A 19,591-nucleotide genomic window follows, 5' to 3' on the forward strand; every position below is an offset into this window, starting at 1 on the left:
TTTTTCAATAACTACTTTTCAGTGAGTGGGTATAGAAAAAGCTATTTAATCTAACTTAAAGTTTTACTTTAGCACTCAACTAAACAGAAATTTAAAAGGAAGTTGTTTAAAAATACGATAAAATATTGTAGAAATGTGATTTCATTTTGTAAATTGAGTAAAAAAACTTATTAAAGCAAACTTATGAAATCTTCATAGGTATTTTTATAAACTGAAGCAAATAAATTCATTTGAATTGCTATGTATCTTCCTAACATTTTAAAATGAAAAACAATATATTTGTATAAACAGTCATCCTTTCACAGGGGATACTTATTTATCAAGCTCCCACATCAACTTAAAATCTTGAATTCTACAGGACACTTTCATATTAAATGTCAAAGTTAAGGAAAATTTAGACTAAAAAAGAAATTTTGGGTAACAATCGCAGTTTTTAGAATATGTGTAATTCCATTTACTTTCTCAGCTTTTCAATTCTGTTTATCTTAAAATGAGTTTCACACAATGTCATAATGCAGTAATTCAATATCACTACATAATGTATTTGAGAAATGTCTAGTAACTCTCTTATTATTTGGGAATTTCATGATTCAAATCTCCTCTTACTGTTTTGACCTTGGCTACATTTTAATGCAAAAACAAAATATTTTTCAAAGAGCATTGAGAAGACTGAACATTTTTAAGATGGAGAAATCAAACAGGTAAGTTAAAATATCTATCATATTGCATAATTGAGTCTTTTATTTAATGAGATACTTATTTTTTCTACCAAGCCCCATGACCCTAGAGAATACCAGGCTCTACCAGGCAGGTAATTGCTGTTTGTTTTATCTAGAGCCAATTTAAAGTAGAAATTGATGGAAATCAGTCATAAAATCCATGCAAAAAAGAAGAAATAAGGATCTCCTAATCAACTGGAAAATAAATAAGATTGATTAATTCTTTATGTGCATAGCTGACTACGCCATTTAAACCCAAGAACCATGCTTATCTCATGTTTATTTTCTTCAAATGGCTGCATGCATGTAGACAAAGGATACAGGCAGAATATATTTTGTAAGTATATAATCTAGTATCATAAGCAGATCATCCTTTTACAAGAGGAAAGTTTTAAATTGACATTAAATGAACTGTGAACTGAGAGGCTGAAAATAAAAGTCAACTTCACATACATATAAACACCCATACCCAAAAATATGCTACAAGTGCCTCACATTATATCATGCTGGTCTTGGACATTTTTAAGGGTGGATGGACACCTCCATGCCTGACCACATGCCACCCACTGTCCTTCACTTCAGCACCTGAGGTGTCTGAACTCCTGGATGCAAGACCTGTTTCTAATGAAATTCCTCAGGATACAGCAAGCTTCTGATGTTACAGATCATGCATATAATCACTGTGCCAATGCCCATTCAAGCTTAGATGTCATTCATTCATCAGTCAAAAAGAACACACACAAAATTCTTCATTAGATAGCTGCCATAAGTGCATGCATGGGAAATTGATATTCATGTCATATACTGTTAAGAAGATACCTGGCTCCATTGCAAAGTTTGGAAGAGTGGTACTTAACATGGGTTACAAAGCACATATTTAAGGAGGCAAACATATGAACCTACACTTAAGCTTGATGACAGTTCTTTCCTGAGTCACTCAACCCAGGTTTTGCTGTCCTAAGACAAAAGTTGCATTCAAAGAAAGCAAAGCTTGTATAAAATATCCTATTCTATAGAATATTTTTATAAAGAAAGATTTAAAAATTTGCATAATCATCATTCTGTATGGTACTCAGACACTGAAAAGGTATACACAATGAAATCACCTCTTATCACTGACTTCAGGATATAAAATAATTAGAATTATAATGTGCTAAAAATTACATTACACTTTCATGAAATCTGTCTGCCAGGTAAACATACCAAAATGCAGTCTCACACAGGCTGATCATTTTAGAGTATAATATTTATTAAATTTCATCATTTATGATCACTTTGTTATAACCAAATTCACTCACATAAATTTTGACATTTAAAAACAAAACATACTGATTTTTCAACTCTTTCACTTACTTGTACTTTTTAATTCTCATGCAGTGCTCATAATTAGGAAATACTGTACATTAACCTTCTCTTATTATGCCTATTAAGAACTAAGTTCAGAGAGCAAAAATATGCTGACATAAATTCACTCTCTAAAAACTGCTCACAGATATATTAGCCAATGTTCCTTCAAATTATAATTTATGGTACATTCTTCTGTAAATGTATAATTGTAGTCACATAACAATAGTTATGATGAGGCAATAGTATCATTTCAGGAAAAAGATTACAACAAAAGTTGAAGAGAAGAGACCAGAGCATGTAAAGTCATTGAGAACACCACATACACTTCAGTATTTTCCACTTTCCAGTTGGAAAGAACATGCGCAGAGTTTTCTTAGGAGACAGCTGTCAGGAGTGCATGAAAACTGGCTTTCATGTCATGTATTTTGAGATCGATGTCACTGAGGAAAAAGAGCTGTGTTCATTATCTTTTAGGTCGGTCTATATCATCTATAGCTGCTAGAAGTTTCTGTCTTGCTTTCTTATTGATATGGGATCCCAGGCAAACATTCACCAGATTGGTCAGTTGCTTTGTTGAATATTCCTGCTTAAAGAAAGAACCAAATTTAATATAGTAAAGACATGTATCTATCAATGCAACAAAAGAACAGGCAGATATTCAGGTACTGGATAGCTCTGACACTCAAACCAGAGAAAAGCAGTGGAAATTATAGAGTTAGAACTCAGAAGAAAAGTTGTTTATGAAGCTCTAAAAGCAGGGAATAAAGATAGTGTAACATATACTTGGAACAGGAAGGAATAGGATCTGTTTTAATACTCAAGGCAATCGAAGGTATCCTTGTTTTTTTTTATCACTTCAAAGGTCACATTTTCTGCTTGTTTCTGTGATATTCCTTGTTATTCAATTATCAAAATACACAGAATTTTCCAATTTAAAAAATGCTGATTACTGTACATTTTATAAAGAACTTTAGTTGATAAAAACAAACAAAACCCTCCAACTGAACAGCAACTTTTCTAAATTACAAAAAATGAACAGGGTAATAGGATGAGAAAGTTATTGTTTTTAAACCTGGTATTATAATTGGTAGATAGTAAATAAAACTAAGTATTTCTCACTATCTAAATCTATCTGGTTTCTGAATTTCAGATAATGAATTGCTAGGATGAGAATGAAGAGCGTTTCACTAGAAATGCTTGCATACTGGTTTGGTTCTGGAGGTTGAACAGGAAGGGATCAAATGAGGAAAGATCGTCATGTACCATCGACTCTGTCTTTATTGAAGGTAACCACTAAAGATGACACGCTTCCAAAATATGAGGAAGAGTTCATTCTAAAAACTCAGCAAACTGCTCTGCTTGGGTATCTGCCCTCTGAGAGCAACAGTCACCATCTGGCAAGAATCTCATTTAATCAGTCAGCACTCAGTGGGTATCCATCGCCATCCAGCACTGGACTTGCCATTGCAGGCAGTTTCTCCGGAAAGTCCCTTCTGCTGCTGAGAAAATGTCACTGAATTACAGACATTTAATAAGTTAAAGCTTTTCCAAAATACCAACTTAAAAAAGTTCAGTATACTGTATTAAAGCAAGAAATCCTAAAATGGCTATTACTATTGCTGTGCTCTTTCTCAACTTAGAAGTGTTTACAGCTTATTCTACTAAGTAGATTCTGGCAACATTCAGTAATCCATCTGTATATAGGTCTAGCGTTTTGGTTCTCAAATGTCATTGGGGCAAAATGTGTGGAAGTTTTTCTCGATTCTTGGCTTACTGGTCAGAATCACTGAACATAACATGTACATCCCTACTCAGCTTCCAACATATAGTGGGACTTTCACACAAAATTAACTAATGCTGATGTTCCAGGCTCAAGTTTATTTCCTCTTTTTATGGTATTAAAACTCAAAAGGATGAGTTAGACAAGGTAAATACAAATAATTCCTTATTTTCCTTACTCGAATAAATAAAATGTTACTTAAATTTTACACCCATGATGTTTATAGCCTAAATAAAGGGCAACACTGGATTTATTAAAGCAATAAGATTTAGGGATGACTTTTAATGCTTCCCATATTTTCATTAAATACATCTTCATATACTGCCTACCCAGACAAATGATATAGGAATCATATAGGAGAGGTCTTATACCAAGCAAGTTTAAGTGACATGTTTTGAGTTAAACTGAAAATTGAGTATCTTAAATAAAAAGGAACAGTATTTTTCTCTACTTATCTATATGGTCACACAAAAGTAAAATAATCAAATTTCTATTAAAGGAAAAATTTAATGATGGATGCACCTTAGGTAAGCCATTTAAATAATATCATCAATCATCACTGATAATGGTAACATTCAGGATGTTACCATTGCATTACTGAGAGGTACGAGAAGGTTTGAATTTTATAATAGACTATATAGCATAGGAATAGTTTCATTGCTACTGTATTCCATCTTTCCTGAGGTTAACCAGCTTTAGTTTTTTCCTATTACACAACTGCAGGAAAAATATGGTCAAAGTTTTGATTTGGCTATATTTCCAGATAATTACTATGAACAGTTCAGAAGGGCTCAACAGATTTGATTAGGTAAAGAACAGTGCATATTCAATCTTAATATTGTAAAGAACTGACCTAAGTAATTTATGTTAAGAAAGCAAATGTTTTCTTTTTCACTCTCATGGTTTTGAATTATATAAGATATCAAACAAACACAAAGGAAAGGAATGAAAACTTAATTAACTGTTTCCCAACTCTCACCCTGTGCTCTTTGATCCAGCGTTCCATGTCATTCTCAGTTAGGTAGTAGGCTTTGATATAAGTTTCCACAAATTCTTTATCAGGAATGGGTCTAATATCTGTTAGTTTTTCAAGTTTCATTAAAAACTGTTGAAAATCCAATTGCATCAAGGCACGACCCTCATTACTGCACTTCTTGACGTTGGCATATCTAAGATATACAATAATAAGACAACATAAATAATCATCTCTTCTCTAAACCACATTTGGATAGATCATCCAGAAATGAGAGAGTTCAAGAAAAGAGCACATGGGCCTTGTGTCAGGAGTGAGCTCTGTTCAAGCCCTGTCATTTACCTACCTGGTTAAAAAAATAATAATAAAAACAAATAAAAGGTCATTTTTCCTATCTAGTTTTCAGTTTCCTCATTTGCAAAGCAAAGAGATTAAGCAACTTCAAGTTTCTTCATTTCTCTACAGACTCTAGTTCTCTGTACCCAATTGCATTATTTATAAGACTAAGCTCTGAATGTTCCAAAGTAATCCTAGTTTTATCAAATTGTTCAATATTTTAACTACTCAGTGCAAAGGAAACAAATGAAATAATTCTCCCATGAACACCATACTATTTCTATGATAAAACAATCTGCAGACTTATTCTAACACCCCACACTGTTGAAACACTGTGGACTAGCAATAAGAATAAATATATTAACCCTAACCGTCGAACATATTATTACTCAGGTCAGTGTCTCATTTCTTTAATCAATCTTACAGACCATGGAAAACTCAATCTTAGGGAACAAGGGATTTCCCCTAGGGAAATCTGCAAGAAAATCACAGATTATAATATTTAAAGTGATCAAGCCCTTTTCCCCCACCCCCAGGTGTTTTATTTTGAAATCTAACATATATTTCTCAGTTTTCTACACAAACTTATTGCAAATGCTTTTCAGTTGAGATTGTTCATACAGCTTTTTTGCCAAGATGGTTGTCAGTTTGTCACTATCACCTTTCCATTAACACACTCTTTTATAACAAACGAGAACTAAAAAGAAATCAGATGAACAAGAGTGTGAAAATTCAATTGACATGCAACTTTAGATCACTATACACGGTCTTTGAAATAGCTGTATGCCTTTTGGAAATGTTTTAAAAGTACTACTGATACTTTTTTTGTGTTCTAGATGTTGTCGGCAGAGAAAGCATGGTCTCTGAGTAAGTGGGAGAATTACTATTAACTGATCTATAAATTTAACAAATGGAAGATTTATATAGTCTTTATTGCTATAAAGATACATAGGGTTATGAGGACTGACTTTGCCATCAGGAATCAGGAATCCATATGCCTCTCAACCTTTAAAAACTAAACTTGGACAAGTTATGCACCTTTTTAAACCTGGATGTTATGGTTTGGATATGAGGTGTCCCCAAAAGCTCATGTGTGAGATGATCCAGGAAGGTTGGGAGGAGGCAACAACTGGATTTTTGAGACTTAATCTAATCAGTGAATTAATCCCTAATGGGATTAACTGAGTGGTAATTGGAGTCAGGTAGGGTGTGGCTGGAGGAAGTGGTTAATTGGGAGCATGGTTATGGGGTATATATTGTGTATCTGGAAAGTGGGGTCTCTCTCTCTCTGCTTCCTGATAGCAACGTGAGCTGTTTTCCTCTGCCAAACTCTTCCACTATGATGTTCAGCTTCACCTCGAACCCCGAGGAATGGAGTTGGACTTTTGTTGACTAAGACCTCTGAAACTGTGAGCCCTCAAATAAACTCTTCCTCTTCTACAATTGTTCTGGTCAGATCTTTTAGTCACAGCAGCGAAATAACTAACTAAAATACTTGATTTCTGAGACCAAGTTTTATCGGTGATAAGACAGAATAACAGTATCTATCAAAAAAGGTAAATCAAGCTTTGGTGATATAATCCTGTGAAATTATGTCTGGTTCTATATATAACACAGTGCGCAACAGGTGATAATAATTTGTTTAATTTTCAGGTAACCAACAGTTTCTGCATTCTTTGTTCATCTATTTAATGACTGTCACCAGACAAAAATAAAATATAGAGACAGGCATGGTGAGATTTATGGCTTATTCTCTAATCAGATTCCAAACTTATCTACTATTTTTTGTTATTTCTACCAATACTCTTCATCCATTACTACTAACATTTAATGTTATTCATGTATTTTATCATTTTAAGAAACAGGTTGTTGCCAGGAAAAACTTACCCTTCCACAATAGTCCTATTAGCCAATCGTATACAATGTTCCCAAAGTGTATTAGACACAGGCAAGGGTATCCGAACTCTCTTAGAAACTTCATTTAACCTCCTGTTAAACTGCTCGAATTCCTAAGAAAACAAAAATCATGGCAGTATGTGAATATCGTAATACCACAGTGCTTTCCCATAAAAGTGGATAAAGAAAAAAAGAAAGACTTAGAATCGAACCAAGTAAAACGAAAAGAGACCAATGCCAAAGATAATTTATACTTAGTGTACAGGTTTTAAAAATATGTATGTTATAGTAGAGAGTACACTACATTTTATCTTTAACAATGTCCAAATTGTTGCATCTACAATGTAGATGTAGTTGTATCTACAACTCAAAATTGCCAATGGTTGTCACAGTGGATTAAAAGAGCTAAATGAACAAAATTTTGTTTTAAAAATATCTTTGAGAAACCCAGTTTGAAAAAAAGATTAATTAGCTTTCAACTCAAAGTTAATTATTTCTGATTTGTGCTATACTCCTTAGAAAGCAATCTGAAAAATTATTCATTTTCCTAAACATTCTGTAAAAGTAAATAAATTATAATATACCAATTAATTTAAGTCATAACAACAAATTTTTAGTACAAAGAAAAACACATTTTTCTATTTTCTACCAAAAAACCTTGAAAATTTTATCATCTGTCAGCTTTTATGACATACCTGTAAAACAAACACACACATACACACACACAAAACTCATTAACTCCAATAATTCTATGAAAGCAGAAAACAGTGCATCTTCAATGGACAGTCTCTTTGTACTATTATCAACTAAACATGTGCATTTATAAAAATAAAGACTGCTGACCCTTTCTTGGCAATTTATTTCAAATAAAGTGAAAGCTTAAAACTATGTTTTAATTGTTTCCTGAACAAAGAAGCAACACAATGTAAGTCCGAGCTGATATATGTTCAAATTTTTCAATAACACATGAAAGAAAAAAATATGAAATCTGATCATCTCCAGTCAAGCTACTATATAATGATAAATGTGTTATCCTTTGCTCTTTTGCTACTTCTTAAATCACAATTTTTCTTACTGACTCATTTTTAACTGTTGCTTGCTTTAAATTATTTTTTTAAATGGATGGTCAATTCACTAAGCTTACCTACGAAAATTAGAGTTAAATACGCTCTTCATCTGTTGTTTCATTTCGTGAATCTAGCAGAGCTGTAGTATTTTGTTAGTAATTTAAGCATTTGCTATGACAAACTGCTTTGGATTTCAAGAGTCACACAATCTAATATTTCTCATTAATACCTTATTTTCAAGATAAAGCTATATGCTTCCTGTAAAAAATGACATTCTACTTATTGCTAAGTTCAATGTTCAAGAATGCTGACTGTTAAATGAATAATAAAACTATTTCATTTTATTTACAATTCCCTGGGGGGGAAGCAGGCTTTCACATGATTTAAACTTGGAAAAGTAGTAAAAAGAACAAAAGTTCTCATGGAAAATTAACCTTAATGCTTAAAGAAGGCCTTACTTAAGTTGGTCAGAGTTAGGTTCAGGTTAATAACCTGAGTAACACTGGTTCTTCCCTATAATAATCATGTTTCTTGGAATTAGAAATAATTGAAGCACTTAGCCTCCTTCTACTATTACATATAGTCACAGAGTGTAGAAGTCTTTCTTGCATCCCTATGAGTACTATGATTGGCATATACTGTGGTCTTAACGTTTGTGTCCCTCCAAGATTCATACGGGGAAGTCCCAATTCCCAGGGTGATGGTATATTAGCAGTGGGGTCTTCATGACAATTAGGTCATGAGAGCAGAGTTCTCATGAAGGGAAGCAGTGCTTTTTATTTTTTAAAAGAGCCCGAGAGGGCTGCCACACCCCTTTTGTAATGTGAGGATACACCAAGAAGGTGACATCTATGAGAGTTTGGGGCCTCACCAGCTACCAGATCACTCTGAGTCATGATCTTAGGCTTTTTAACCTCCAGAACTGTGAGAAATAACAATTTGCTATTTATAAATTACACAGTCTATTGTATTTGTAATGGATTAAAATATCATGTTATAAAAAATGTAATCAACTTTTCAAAAACAGAATAGTTAAAAAAGAGGGGGTTTCATATTTATGAATTATATTGATCTTTTGGGTATCATATTTATAAATTATATTGTTCTTTTATAATCCAAGTTAAAATCTGAAATTGAAATCGCCTGCATGTTTTAGAAACAAAAGTTCTTTCATTATTTTTCAAGGTCAATGTTCTTTGAATGCCAGGGTAGTAAATACAGAGTACCCTGGTTTTCACTCACTCCTTATATCTCTATGGAGACTCCTCTATACTGCTTATGAAGTCCTTTGAACTCGGGGACAGAGGACTCTAGAAGGGTACCATAAGTAGCTGTCAGTGGGCACAACGGACCACTCTGCTGCTATCCCTATCCCATGGCTTTATCAGTTCTCACGTGTCCCAGGCTACTATTAATTGCCTTTGATAAGAAGGTAAGAATGAAGGTGCAAATGAGACAAAAGACAGGAGTTTCTAAAAAGCTATTTTTGTTCATTGACAAATATGCAAAAACAAAAAATTTCTGAAAACTGCTTTCTTTCATTTTCTTTCTTCACCTCAGATACCCACAAGGCTCAGTTCCTTACTTCCTTCAGGCCTCTTCTCTACGCAGTTTATCAAAGTCCTTCTGTGACCAGAGTATATAAATGGTGTTTCTCTCTCACCCACATTCTGTCATTTCCTTCCTCTCTTTAGCTGGTTTATTTTTTTCTCAGCACTACTCATCACTTGACATTATATGTCAATTCATCTGTTTACTGCTGTCTCTGCTCTGGCATGTAAATTCCCTGAGGGCATGTAAGTTCCTTAATTCACAATTATATTGCCAGCACTTCTATCAGTGCATGACACATGTCAGGTGATCTTTTAATATCTAGTCATACATAAATTGAAAAAAAAATTCTTCCTAGAAATTTATAAGTGCAAGTCATTGAATGCAAAGAGCTATTTGCATGCCATGTTGCAAAAGTAACGTGATTTCTAGTAAAAATAACTTGGAATTATCAGGGACAAGGTCACTTGCTATTGATTATACACACCAAACTATAGAAATAACTTCTAACTAAACAGAAATATCTTCTTGACTTTAGAACAATGACCAGTGGATTTTTACCACTCCTTTTTAATTAGAGAACTTGAAATTTTAGTCAGAAAAATTAGGCAAGGTAGGATTAAAGAGATACAAATAGGAAAAGACAAAGTTAAATTATTTCTGTTTTTAGATGATATGACCCTGTATTTATAAGACGCCCCCCCCCCAAAAAGCCTCCACCAAAAAACGTCTAGATCTAATAAACAAATTCAGCAAAGTAGCAATATATAAAACACACACACAAAAATCAGTAGCTTTTCTATATGCCAATAATGAACCTGATGAAAAAGATATTAGGAAAATAAGTCCATTCACAATAGCCTTAAAAAGAAAAAAATCTTGGCATAAATCTAAGGAGGTGAAGGACTTCCACAATGAAAATTACAGAACATTAAAGACAGAAATTCAAAAAGACGTAAAATGGAAAGATCTCCCATGTTCTTACATAGGCATAATTAATATTGTTAAAATGGCCATACTACCAAAAGTGATCTACAGGACAAGAAAAAACAGCCATAAAATTCATTTGGAAGAATAAAAGGCCCATGTAAAAGTTATTCTGAGCAATAACAGCAATGCTGGAGGCATCACAATTCCTGATCTCAAATAATACTACAGAGCAAGAGTAAAAATTAAAGGAAAGAAAAGAAACAAGAAACAGACATGAAGACCAATGGAAAAGAATAGACAATACAGAGACAAATCCACATAGTTACAATTACCTGATACTCAACAAAGATACCAAAAACATACACAGGAGAAAAGACAGCCTTTTAAACAAATTGTGCTATGAAAAGTGGATATGCATGTATGAAAAAAATGAAACTATATTTCTAGAAAAATGAAACTAATCCCTATCTCTTACTATGTACAAAGGTCAACTCAAAGTGGATCAAATACCAAGGAATTAGACCAGAAACTTTGCAAATGCTAGAAGAAAATGTAGGGTTAACATTCCAATGTATAGGTGCAGGCACTGATTTCCATAATGACTCCTAAAGTTAAAGAAATAAAACCAAGAATCAGTAATGGGATGCCATAAATTAAAAAGCTTCTGCACAACAAACAAGAGTGTGAAGACAGAGCTAACAGAATAGGAGAAGTTACTCCTCTGATAAGAATTAATATGCAGAAATGCAAACGTTAAGAGCACCAGTTAGGCACAGGGCGATGGAAACATGCTCTCTCCTCCTCTCAATGTGTGGAAAATACGTCAAAATTAGTGCCAAGGACACCAGGGCGGATCTGTGCAGGCACTAATATATTGCAGCACCAATGGGATCTCCAAAACTAACCCGTGCGGAACTCCATCATCTACCTCCAAGGGATTAGGATAGAGTTCAGTCTGCCAGGATCCAGGACTCTGGTTCCATGGAGTCTAGGTACTAAAAACCTTGTGGTGAACTGTACCCCCAACTATAATTAAGCAAGTCATCTATGGCAAAAATATATATGCTATAAATTAGAGCCACCAATTTTTTTCATCATAATTTGCTTTTAATAGTGAATAACTTTGTGAAAAGCATGCCCTAGTTTGTCTGAAATGTTCTTCTCTGGCATTACACTTTCCTTTAAAAAGACTTCAATAAACAGTGGATCAATTCCTTTGTAGTAAAAAAAAAAAAAAAAAAAAAAGAATTAATATGCAGAATATATAAAAGAACTCCAAAAACCAAATAAGTGAAACCAAAAAACCAAATGACCCAATCAAGAAATGAGCAAATAAACTTAACAGGCATTTCTCAAAAGAAGAAATGAAAACAGGCAACCAATAAATAAAAAAACATTCAACATCCTTAGTAATCAGAGAAATGCAAACCAAAACTGAGATTTCATTTCATTTCAGTTAGAAAGGCAACAAGAATACAAATATTATTAAATTCTGGCAAAGATATGGGGGAAAAGAATACTTACTTATACATTGCTGGTAGAACTACAAATTAATACAACCACTTTGTAAATCAGCATGGAGATTTCTCAAAATAGACCCATATGACCCAGCTATTTCACTCCTCAGTATTTATCCAAGAGAACTAAAATCAGCATACTATAGGTGATACTTGCATTCCTATGTTTATAGCAGCACAATTCCCAATAGTCAAGTTATGGAACCAGTCTAGGTGTCCACCAACGAAATGGATAAACAAAATGGGATACACACATGCGATATATATATGTCTCTATATCTATGTATGTATGTATATATGTGTGTGTGTATGGGTGAGGGTGTGTGTGTATGTATATATATATATAAAATGGCTTTTTATTCAGCTATAAAGAAGAATAAAATTATGTCATTCACTGGTAAATGGATGGAACTGGAGAACATACCTTTAACAATGCATCTACGTATATGTTATGCTGTGACATGATTTCTTTTACATCCCATTTCACATTAGCCATTAGGAGCAGCATCTGTTCATAATCAATGGCTTTACCAGCTACAATCCAGTAAATTGGTTTGCGTAGTTCACTAGCAGTTGAGACTGTCTGAAATACATTTTACAGAAATGAAGACAATTACTTTCTATTTATAAAGGATATTTTACTCATTTCTAGTATCCATCATATCTAAAACTAAAACACTCTATTTGGAGACTTAAATTATGAAAATATTTTAATGAGAAGGCCAAGATCTTACTCAAAATATAATTTTGAGACACTGAATAAACTTGAAGTCATTGACATTACAATTACAAGAGACCTGGAAGTTTTCATGAAGACTGGGAACTATTTCTCAAACTCTTCCACTTCTCTCCACTCCCAGTACCTGACCTCCGAAGTCCATTACCTCTCACTTGCATATGTGAGTCTTCAACTGGTATCCTGACTGTAGGCTTGCCATCAAACCACTCTTCACCCTGTCCCCAACAAACTCCTTCTAAAACACACACCTGAAAATGCTCACCTGTTTCAATCCCTCCAGTAGCTTCCTGGTGCCCTCAGAATCAAGTCCAACTCCAGACAGAACGCTTTCTATGACGTGGCTCCCACATGTCACTCTAGCCATTCTTCTCGTCCCCAGCCATCTGCTCTGACAAGTTTAGTTTCCCCAGCTGACCACATGCACCATGCTCTCTCTCTCTCATCTTCGGGTCTTGAAATATTCTGTTCTCTTAATTTGGAATATATCCCCAACTGGCTCTCTCTACCTGGCTAGTCCAGCTTCCTCCACACTACTTTCTCTCCACTATGGCTCCCCCCTTCTCCAGTGTGAACTAAATATGCTGACATAGATTTTCCCCTTCATTATAGCATTACTATTCATTATTATAAATATAGTTTTAATTGGCTGGCTCTCTCTCTCTCTCTCTCTCTCTCTCTCTGCTAAAAGTTCTAGGGGGTGCTCAATAAGTATTTATAGGAAATCCATGAGTAATATTTTATCCAATTCTCCTGGGACTTAAGTGACTGATCTCTAGTGGGGAGGGGGGAGCAGCCTAAATAATCTGTGACAGTCCTATCTTGTTCACAGTGGAAATGACAAAGACAATCTCTGACCTGAGAATAAAACTGCTGCAGAAAGGGCTTTTTGACTGCTGGCATCACAGCATCCAGATGTGGCTGAAGGAATTCAAACTGTTCAGCCAGAAATACCCTAAAGAGAATAAATAATCACTGTTAAACAAACCTTGCAGGATTTAGAGACTGCCAATGTTTTTTGTATAATCTTTTAAAATCTCTAAGCAAAACCTTAACACTTAGAATTTATTTTCCCATTTGGTGGAAGCATTCTTGCTGACACCAAGGGCAAGTTACATGTAACACTGATAATGTATGTACGGTTTATGTAGAATCTTTCAGTTACTGACAGGAACACATAAAACATACGAAAAGAAAAGGTTTTTTAAAGTTTTACTTAAAGCAAGGATTACGTGACTAAAGATCAAAACCTGTAAGATTTCATTTCTTTCATTTGTATAATTGAAAATCAACCATGCAGTTTTAAAAATCAATTGGTACTCTGTTAGCATATACTTCTAAGAAACAGGTAAGTGATGTTTAGAAGAGGCAGTTATATACAGCTAGAAAACTAATTATACAATGTCTACTTTTCTAAGCTATTTAATGGTCGGTTTTATTTTGTTTTTAACAACTTACAGGGATTCTGTGGCTACCACTCTTTCTGCCAACCCATACAGTGAATCCCCAGATGTCAAAACCACTAGGTGACTGAGGTGTGGGCTGGGTACCTTCTCCTTTCTTTCTTCTGCTGCTGCGAGTGTGGCAGTAGGATCAGCTGAAACTTCCTAAAAATACAACACACACAATTTACATTAACACCTGAAACAGCAAATCTAATGGTAACAAACCATATGAGTTTGACAAACCTAGAACTGCAATTAAAACACTCACTGGCATACATTAACTAATCTTAGTTTTAGCTCTTTTTTCCCCCTGTTTGTTTTGTAACTACTGGAACTTTCCATTTTAAACTATGTGAGAATTATTATGTAGATCATACACTATATGTTATCATCTAAGCATGACCTTGAGTCTGCCAACACAAGGAATCTTTATGAATCAAGTTTCAGAGACAACATTAAGATGCCCCTCAAGAACTTATAAATGAGGAAAATAAACTTGATCCTTCATAACCAAGCTATAAAAATCATAAAGGAGGGATTGATTAACCATTGCACATCCAAATCTTAATCAAGATGACCTTGGTATAATCTCAAGAAGGCAGAACTACAAAGTGGGTGTATTGTATCTGTCTAGGAATGGAATCTTCTTGAGAAGGAAAGAGATGCCCAGATGCAGGGTATGTTGGGCTCCTAGGTGTTCCAGGAGAGATCCAATGATTTAGACAAAAAGCCACGTAGTCAACAGGAGAGAGGCAGCCTAATCTGAGACCAAAAAAACTCATTAGGCTGCAAATCTGTTTTATCTGATGCCATCCTCACTAGCAAGCCTTTCATTATTAATTTATCTTTCCAGGTATTTTGATGTCAGACAAGGAGTAACTTGAATGTGAGTTATGTACCTTCTTGGACTTCACACAAAAATATCCTGTATTATACACAAACAGCTTTGTTTGTGGGGGAGTCTTGAGAGCTCAGATAAGTAAGGAGACACTAGACTGGTCACCTGGAGTAGCTGACAGAGAACTGCTGCCAGTTTGTTTCACAGACACACACACATTAAGGTGAGCAAGTTTCCCTTTGTAAAGTAAACATAAAGGAATGCTGTTTAGAATATTGACATCATCATATGCCCAGAGTTGCTCATTCAATGTCAAAGAAAGAGAATCTTATTTATCGTTTTGGGGACAGTCAAGCTGGTGATGTCACAACTGCACTGTAAAAAGAACATCTTCATGGGAGCATGGTTCTCAATAAATGACTCCTAGCAATACCAATGATATTAAGATCTCAAAGTCCCTTTACAGTGGGAGGTCACGAAGAACTTTCATAACCAAACACATTTCTACTAACAAGTAACTTGAATTAGAAACGGAAATAATAATACTAGTTTTTCCAATAATGGCATGGCAACAAACTCTATTTAATATGTTTTGAAAAGAAACTCCAGAAATTTGCAAGAAAAAAATAGAATAAATGCTAAGCAGATGTGCTACTTTTTAAAGTTTATAGTAGGTAACTCCTGGCCTTACCCAATCCTTTAGAAAAATGTTTTAGATTTTTGATTTAGAATGACATTATCATCTGCAGTTTATGTACTATTTTCAGTATGGAAAATATTAAATGATTATCCCCATTATGTAATTTCAAGGTAAGAATCTGAGTGAACAGACAGCACAATTAAATGCAGATATAAATAAGAAATTGCCTTAAAAGACTCTCAAAGGAAATTTTAGCACAAAAATTGGATATAAACAAATCTAAATATGTATAAAAATGTAAACCTAGATTATTGCTTGAAGAAACTTTATAATCCCAAATATCCAACATTTTCCAGGTGACTAAAAATGCTGTCAATTACATAAGGTTCTGGAAGCATAATTTATTTTTGTAAATTCAGTGAAATACAAATAAAAATTACAAAACCTTTCAAGTTAGAAAATGGTACTATTTTTAAAAATTCCTTTTAATTTCCTGTCTTCTCCTAAAGATAGTCTTTCTCATCTCTCATTACTTGATTAGCATTTAAAAGTTATTTGGAGAATAACTGCTCTTCCTCTAGGGAGAATGACAATTCTGGAACTAAGCAAGTTAATCAGTGTTATAGCTCCTTTATTTGCCTCTACTAGAAAGGGAGCAAATCCACTCAAGCAAAACAAAACAAAACATAATTCATGAAATTAGTGTATGATACCAACTGGTTGCCTGTGCTATTCAATTCTGTTTTTTTTTTCTTTTAAATAACTGTCCTTGGAATAATTCATGACTTCCACTCCTCCTTACCACCCAAATCTACTCCATCACTAAAAAATTAACAGATACTTCTCTTTTTTATTCCTTTCTGATGCCACTACTTAGTTGGGCCTCACATCCTTTGGCAGTCATGACTGGACTATTCCAAATAAATTAATAACAGATAATGATGAAACAGTAATTATTATTTTATTTGTAATAAAATAAATAGAATGTCTGAATAGGCATTTATTGCTATATACTTCCCTGAGAACTACTGTTGGTACATCCCACAGGTTACTTGGGCATAAAAGATCAAAACTGGCTGCATCACACTACTTGACTTCAAAATATGCTACAAAATACAGCAACAAAAATAGCACAGTACTGGTATAAAAACAGATACAGAGACCAATGGAACAGAATAAAGAATACAGAAGTAAATCCATTTACTAATAGAAAACTGATTTAGGCAAAAGTGCCAAAAACTCAGAATGGAAAAGGACAGATTTTGAACTGGGAAAACTGTATATCCCCATGAAGAAGAATGAGACTGGACCCTCTCTCTCCCTAATGCACAAAACAATGAACTCAAAATGATTTGAGTGAAATGTAAGACCTGAATTATGAAACTACTACAAATAAATAGGGGAAAATCTTCAGACCTGTAAAGAGCAAGTAAGACTTTTTGGACATGACTCCAAAAGCACAACCAACAAAGGCAAATACAGACAAATGGAATTACATCAAACTAAAAAGCTTCTGCCCAGTAAAGAAAACAAGCAGAGAGACAACCTATAGAACAGGAGAAAATACTTAAAACTATGCTGACAAAAGATTAATATCCAGAATATAAGGAACTCAAGCAACTCAAAAGCAAAAAACCCTAAAACCCAAACAAGTAATCTGATATAAAAATGAACAAAAGACCCAAACAGATATTTCTCAAAAGAAGGTACACAAATGAGAAAATGCTCAAAAATCACTAGTCATCAGGGAAATGGAAATCAAAAGCACAATGAGTTATTACCACACTCCAATAATGACTATTATCAAAAAAGATAAAAGATAACAGGCACTGGTGGTGGAAACGTAAACCAGTATGGTCATTAGGGAAAACAGTATGGAGGCTCTATGTGTGTGTGTGTGTGTGTGTGCACGCGCGCTCGTGTGTGTGGTGCTGGGGATTGAACACAAGGCCTCATTCATGCTAGGCAAGCACTCTACTACTGAGATACATCCCCAGTTTTCTCAAGGAAATTAAAAACACAAATACCTTATGATCCAGCAATGTCACTACTGGGTATATATCAAAGGAAATGAAATCAGTACATCAAAGAAATATCTATATTCCTATGTTTATTGAAGCACTACTCACAATAGTCAAGATATGGGATCAAACTATCTATGGATGAACAAAGAAAATGTGGTATATGTACACAATGAAACACTATTCAGTCATAAAAAATGAATCTTCTCATTTGTGACAACCTGGATGAACCTGAAGAACATTAAGTCAAATAAGATATGCACAGAAAGGCAAGTACCACATGATCTCAATCGTATGTGGAATTTAAAGAGGTAGAGAGGAGAAGACTGGCTGCCAGCGGCTGAGGAGTGTAGGGAAAAGGGCACAGAGAGAGACAGGCCAACAGACACAAATGTACAGTTGGACAGGATTAAGTTCTGGTGTTCTGCACAGTTGTGTGACTATGGTTAATTATATTGTCCTGAATGTTTCAGAAGAAAGATGTTGAATATTCTCACTATAAGGAAAGGACAACTGTTATGAAATGATGGATATGCTAAATACCCTAATTTTATTATTACATGGTGTATACTGTATTAAAACATCACACTGTACCCTATAAATATGTACAATCATTCTTTGTGCAAAAATTAAAAAATAGTTTTGGGAGAAAACAAAACACACAATAAAAAACTGCAACAAGAAGTCTCTGAATGGAGAACTGTCTCTGCATCTCCTGTTTCTACTCTAGTCTCCACATGGTTAACTGGTTTATTTTTCTAGAATACTGATGAGATTTTTCTAAAATAGAGATGTGGTCATGTTACTCCCTGATTTGGAGCCTTAATTCATTCTTTACAGTGAAAAGTTTGAACATGTTATCATAGTATTACTGACGACAGCCACCTTGCCAGCCTCATTTTGAGGTGTTCCACGTGCCCCTAAGGTCTAGCCACACTAGACTGCTTGCCATCCCTGGCTGACTGAAACTCCTATCTTAGCAGCTCTCCCTGCCTCATCTGCCTAGTTTTCTCCTCCTCATTTTTAAAGGCTGAGCTTATGTGCCACCTCCTTCCTATAACTTTCTCAGTCTCCCAAGAAGAATGAGCATATCTTACTTGTGTTTCCACCACCCAGGCAGACACAAGTTTAAAAGGTACATTAGTGACTGTTTCCTGACTCCCCACCTCATGGGGAGTTTTTGGAGGGTAAGGACCACTTTGGTCATTTTTGTACCTTAAGACCTAGCTAGGCGAGCCTTCTGGAATGAGCAAGCCCTCCATTAGTTTAGTTAATTAAGATGACAACAATGACATAACAGTCTTCCCCTCATCTCCTCTCCTTTCAAACTTATTCCAAGCAGGCTTTCATTTGTCCCTCTTCAAAGAAACTGTCTTCAGGGTTCCCCAGGGGTCTCAATATGGCCAAATCCAACAGTCAACCCTGAATACTCAAACTTAACTACCTGCAGCATTCCTATACAGCTGACTTTGAAACACTTTCTTCAGTTTCCAGAACATCACACCTTGCTGTTTTTACTCCTGTTCTACTGGCCATTTGCCCATCTCCCTGACCTTTAAATATTACAGTTCAGTTCTCATACTTCTATTTATATTCTCCCTTGATGATTTCATTCAGTTCCACAGTTTTATGCCAACTGAATACCAGTAACTACAAAACTTACATAAATGACCCAAACCCTCTTACCTTTAGTGCATTTGATATTTGAAACTGAACTCTTGATATTCTCTTCAAATACAACCATCCTAAAAGTTTTATCTATCTCCACTAATGGTAATTTCTGATGTCTACAAGT

The 19,591-nt window shown here is 34.6% G+C and overlaps 1 protein-coding gene across 2 annotated transcripts in view; it reads right to left on the reverse strand.

Moving 5' to 3' along the window:
* Positions 1-820: 820 nt before the first annotated feature.
* Vps50 (VPS50 subunit of EARP/GARPII complex) overlaps positions 821-19,591 on the reverse strand; it is a 123,850-nt gene continuing 105,079 nt past the window's right edge. Inside the window, exons 23-28 of one of the 2 annotated variants that reach the window (XM_047561503.1) lie at positions 14,311-14,459; positions 13,711-13,807; positions 12,541-12,699; positions 7,043-7,164; positions 4,826-5,015; positions 821-2,652 (exon numbers count right to left, since the gene is read on the reverse strand). In XM_047561503.1, the coding sequence (XP_047417459.1) occupies positions 2,530-2,652; positions 4,826-5,015; positions 7,043-7,164; positions 12,541-12,699; positions 13,711-13,807; positions 14,311-14,459 (840 nt within the window). In that variant the 3' untranslated portion in view covers positions 821-2,529. The remainder of the gene's footprint in view (positions 2,653-4,825; positions 5,016-7,042; positions 7,165-12,540; positions 12,700-13,710; positions 13,808-14,310; positions 14,460-19,591) is intronic. The other variant, XM_047561504.1, reaches the window with a different exon arrangement.

Source organism: Sciurus carolinensis, chromosome 8, assembly GCF_902686445.1.
Source record: "Sciurus carolinensis chromosome 8, mSciCar1.2, whole genome shotgun sequence".
NCBI classification, from domain to species: Eukaryota; Metazoa; Chordata; class Mammalia; order Rodentia; family Sciuridae; genus Sciurus; species Sciurus carolinensis.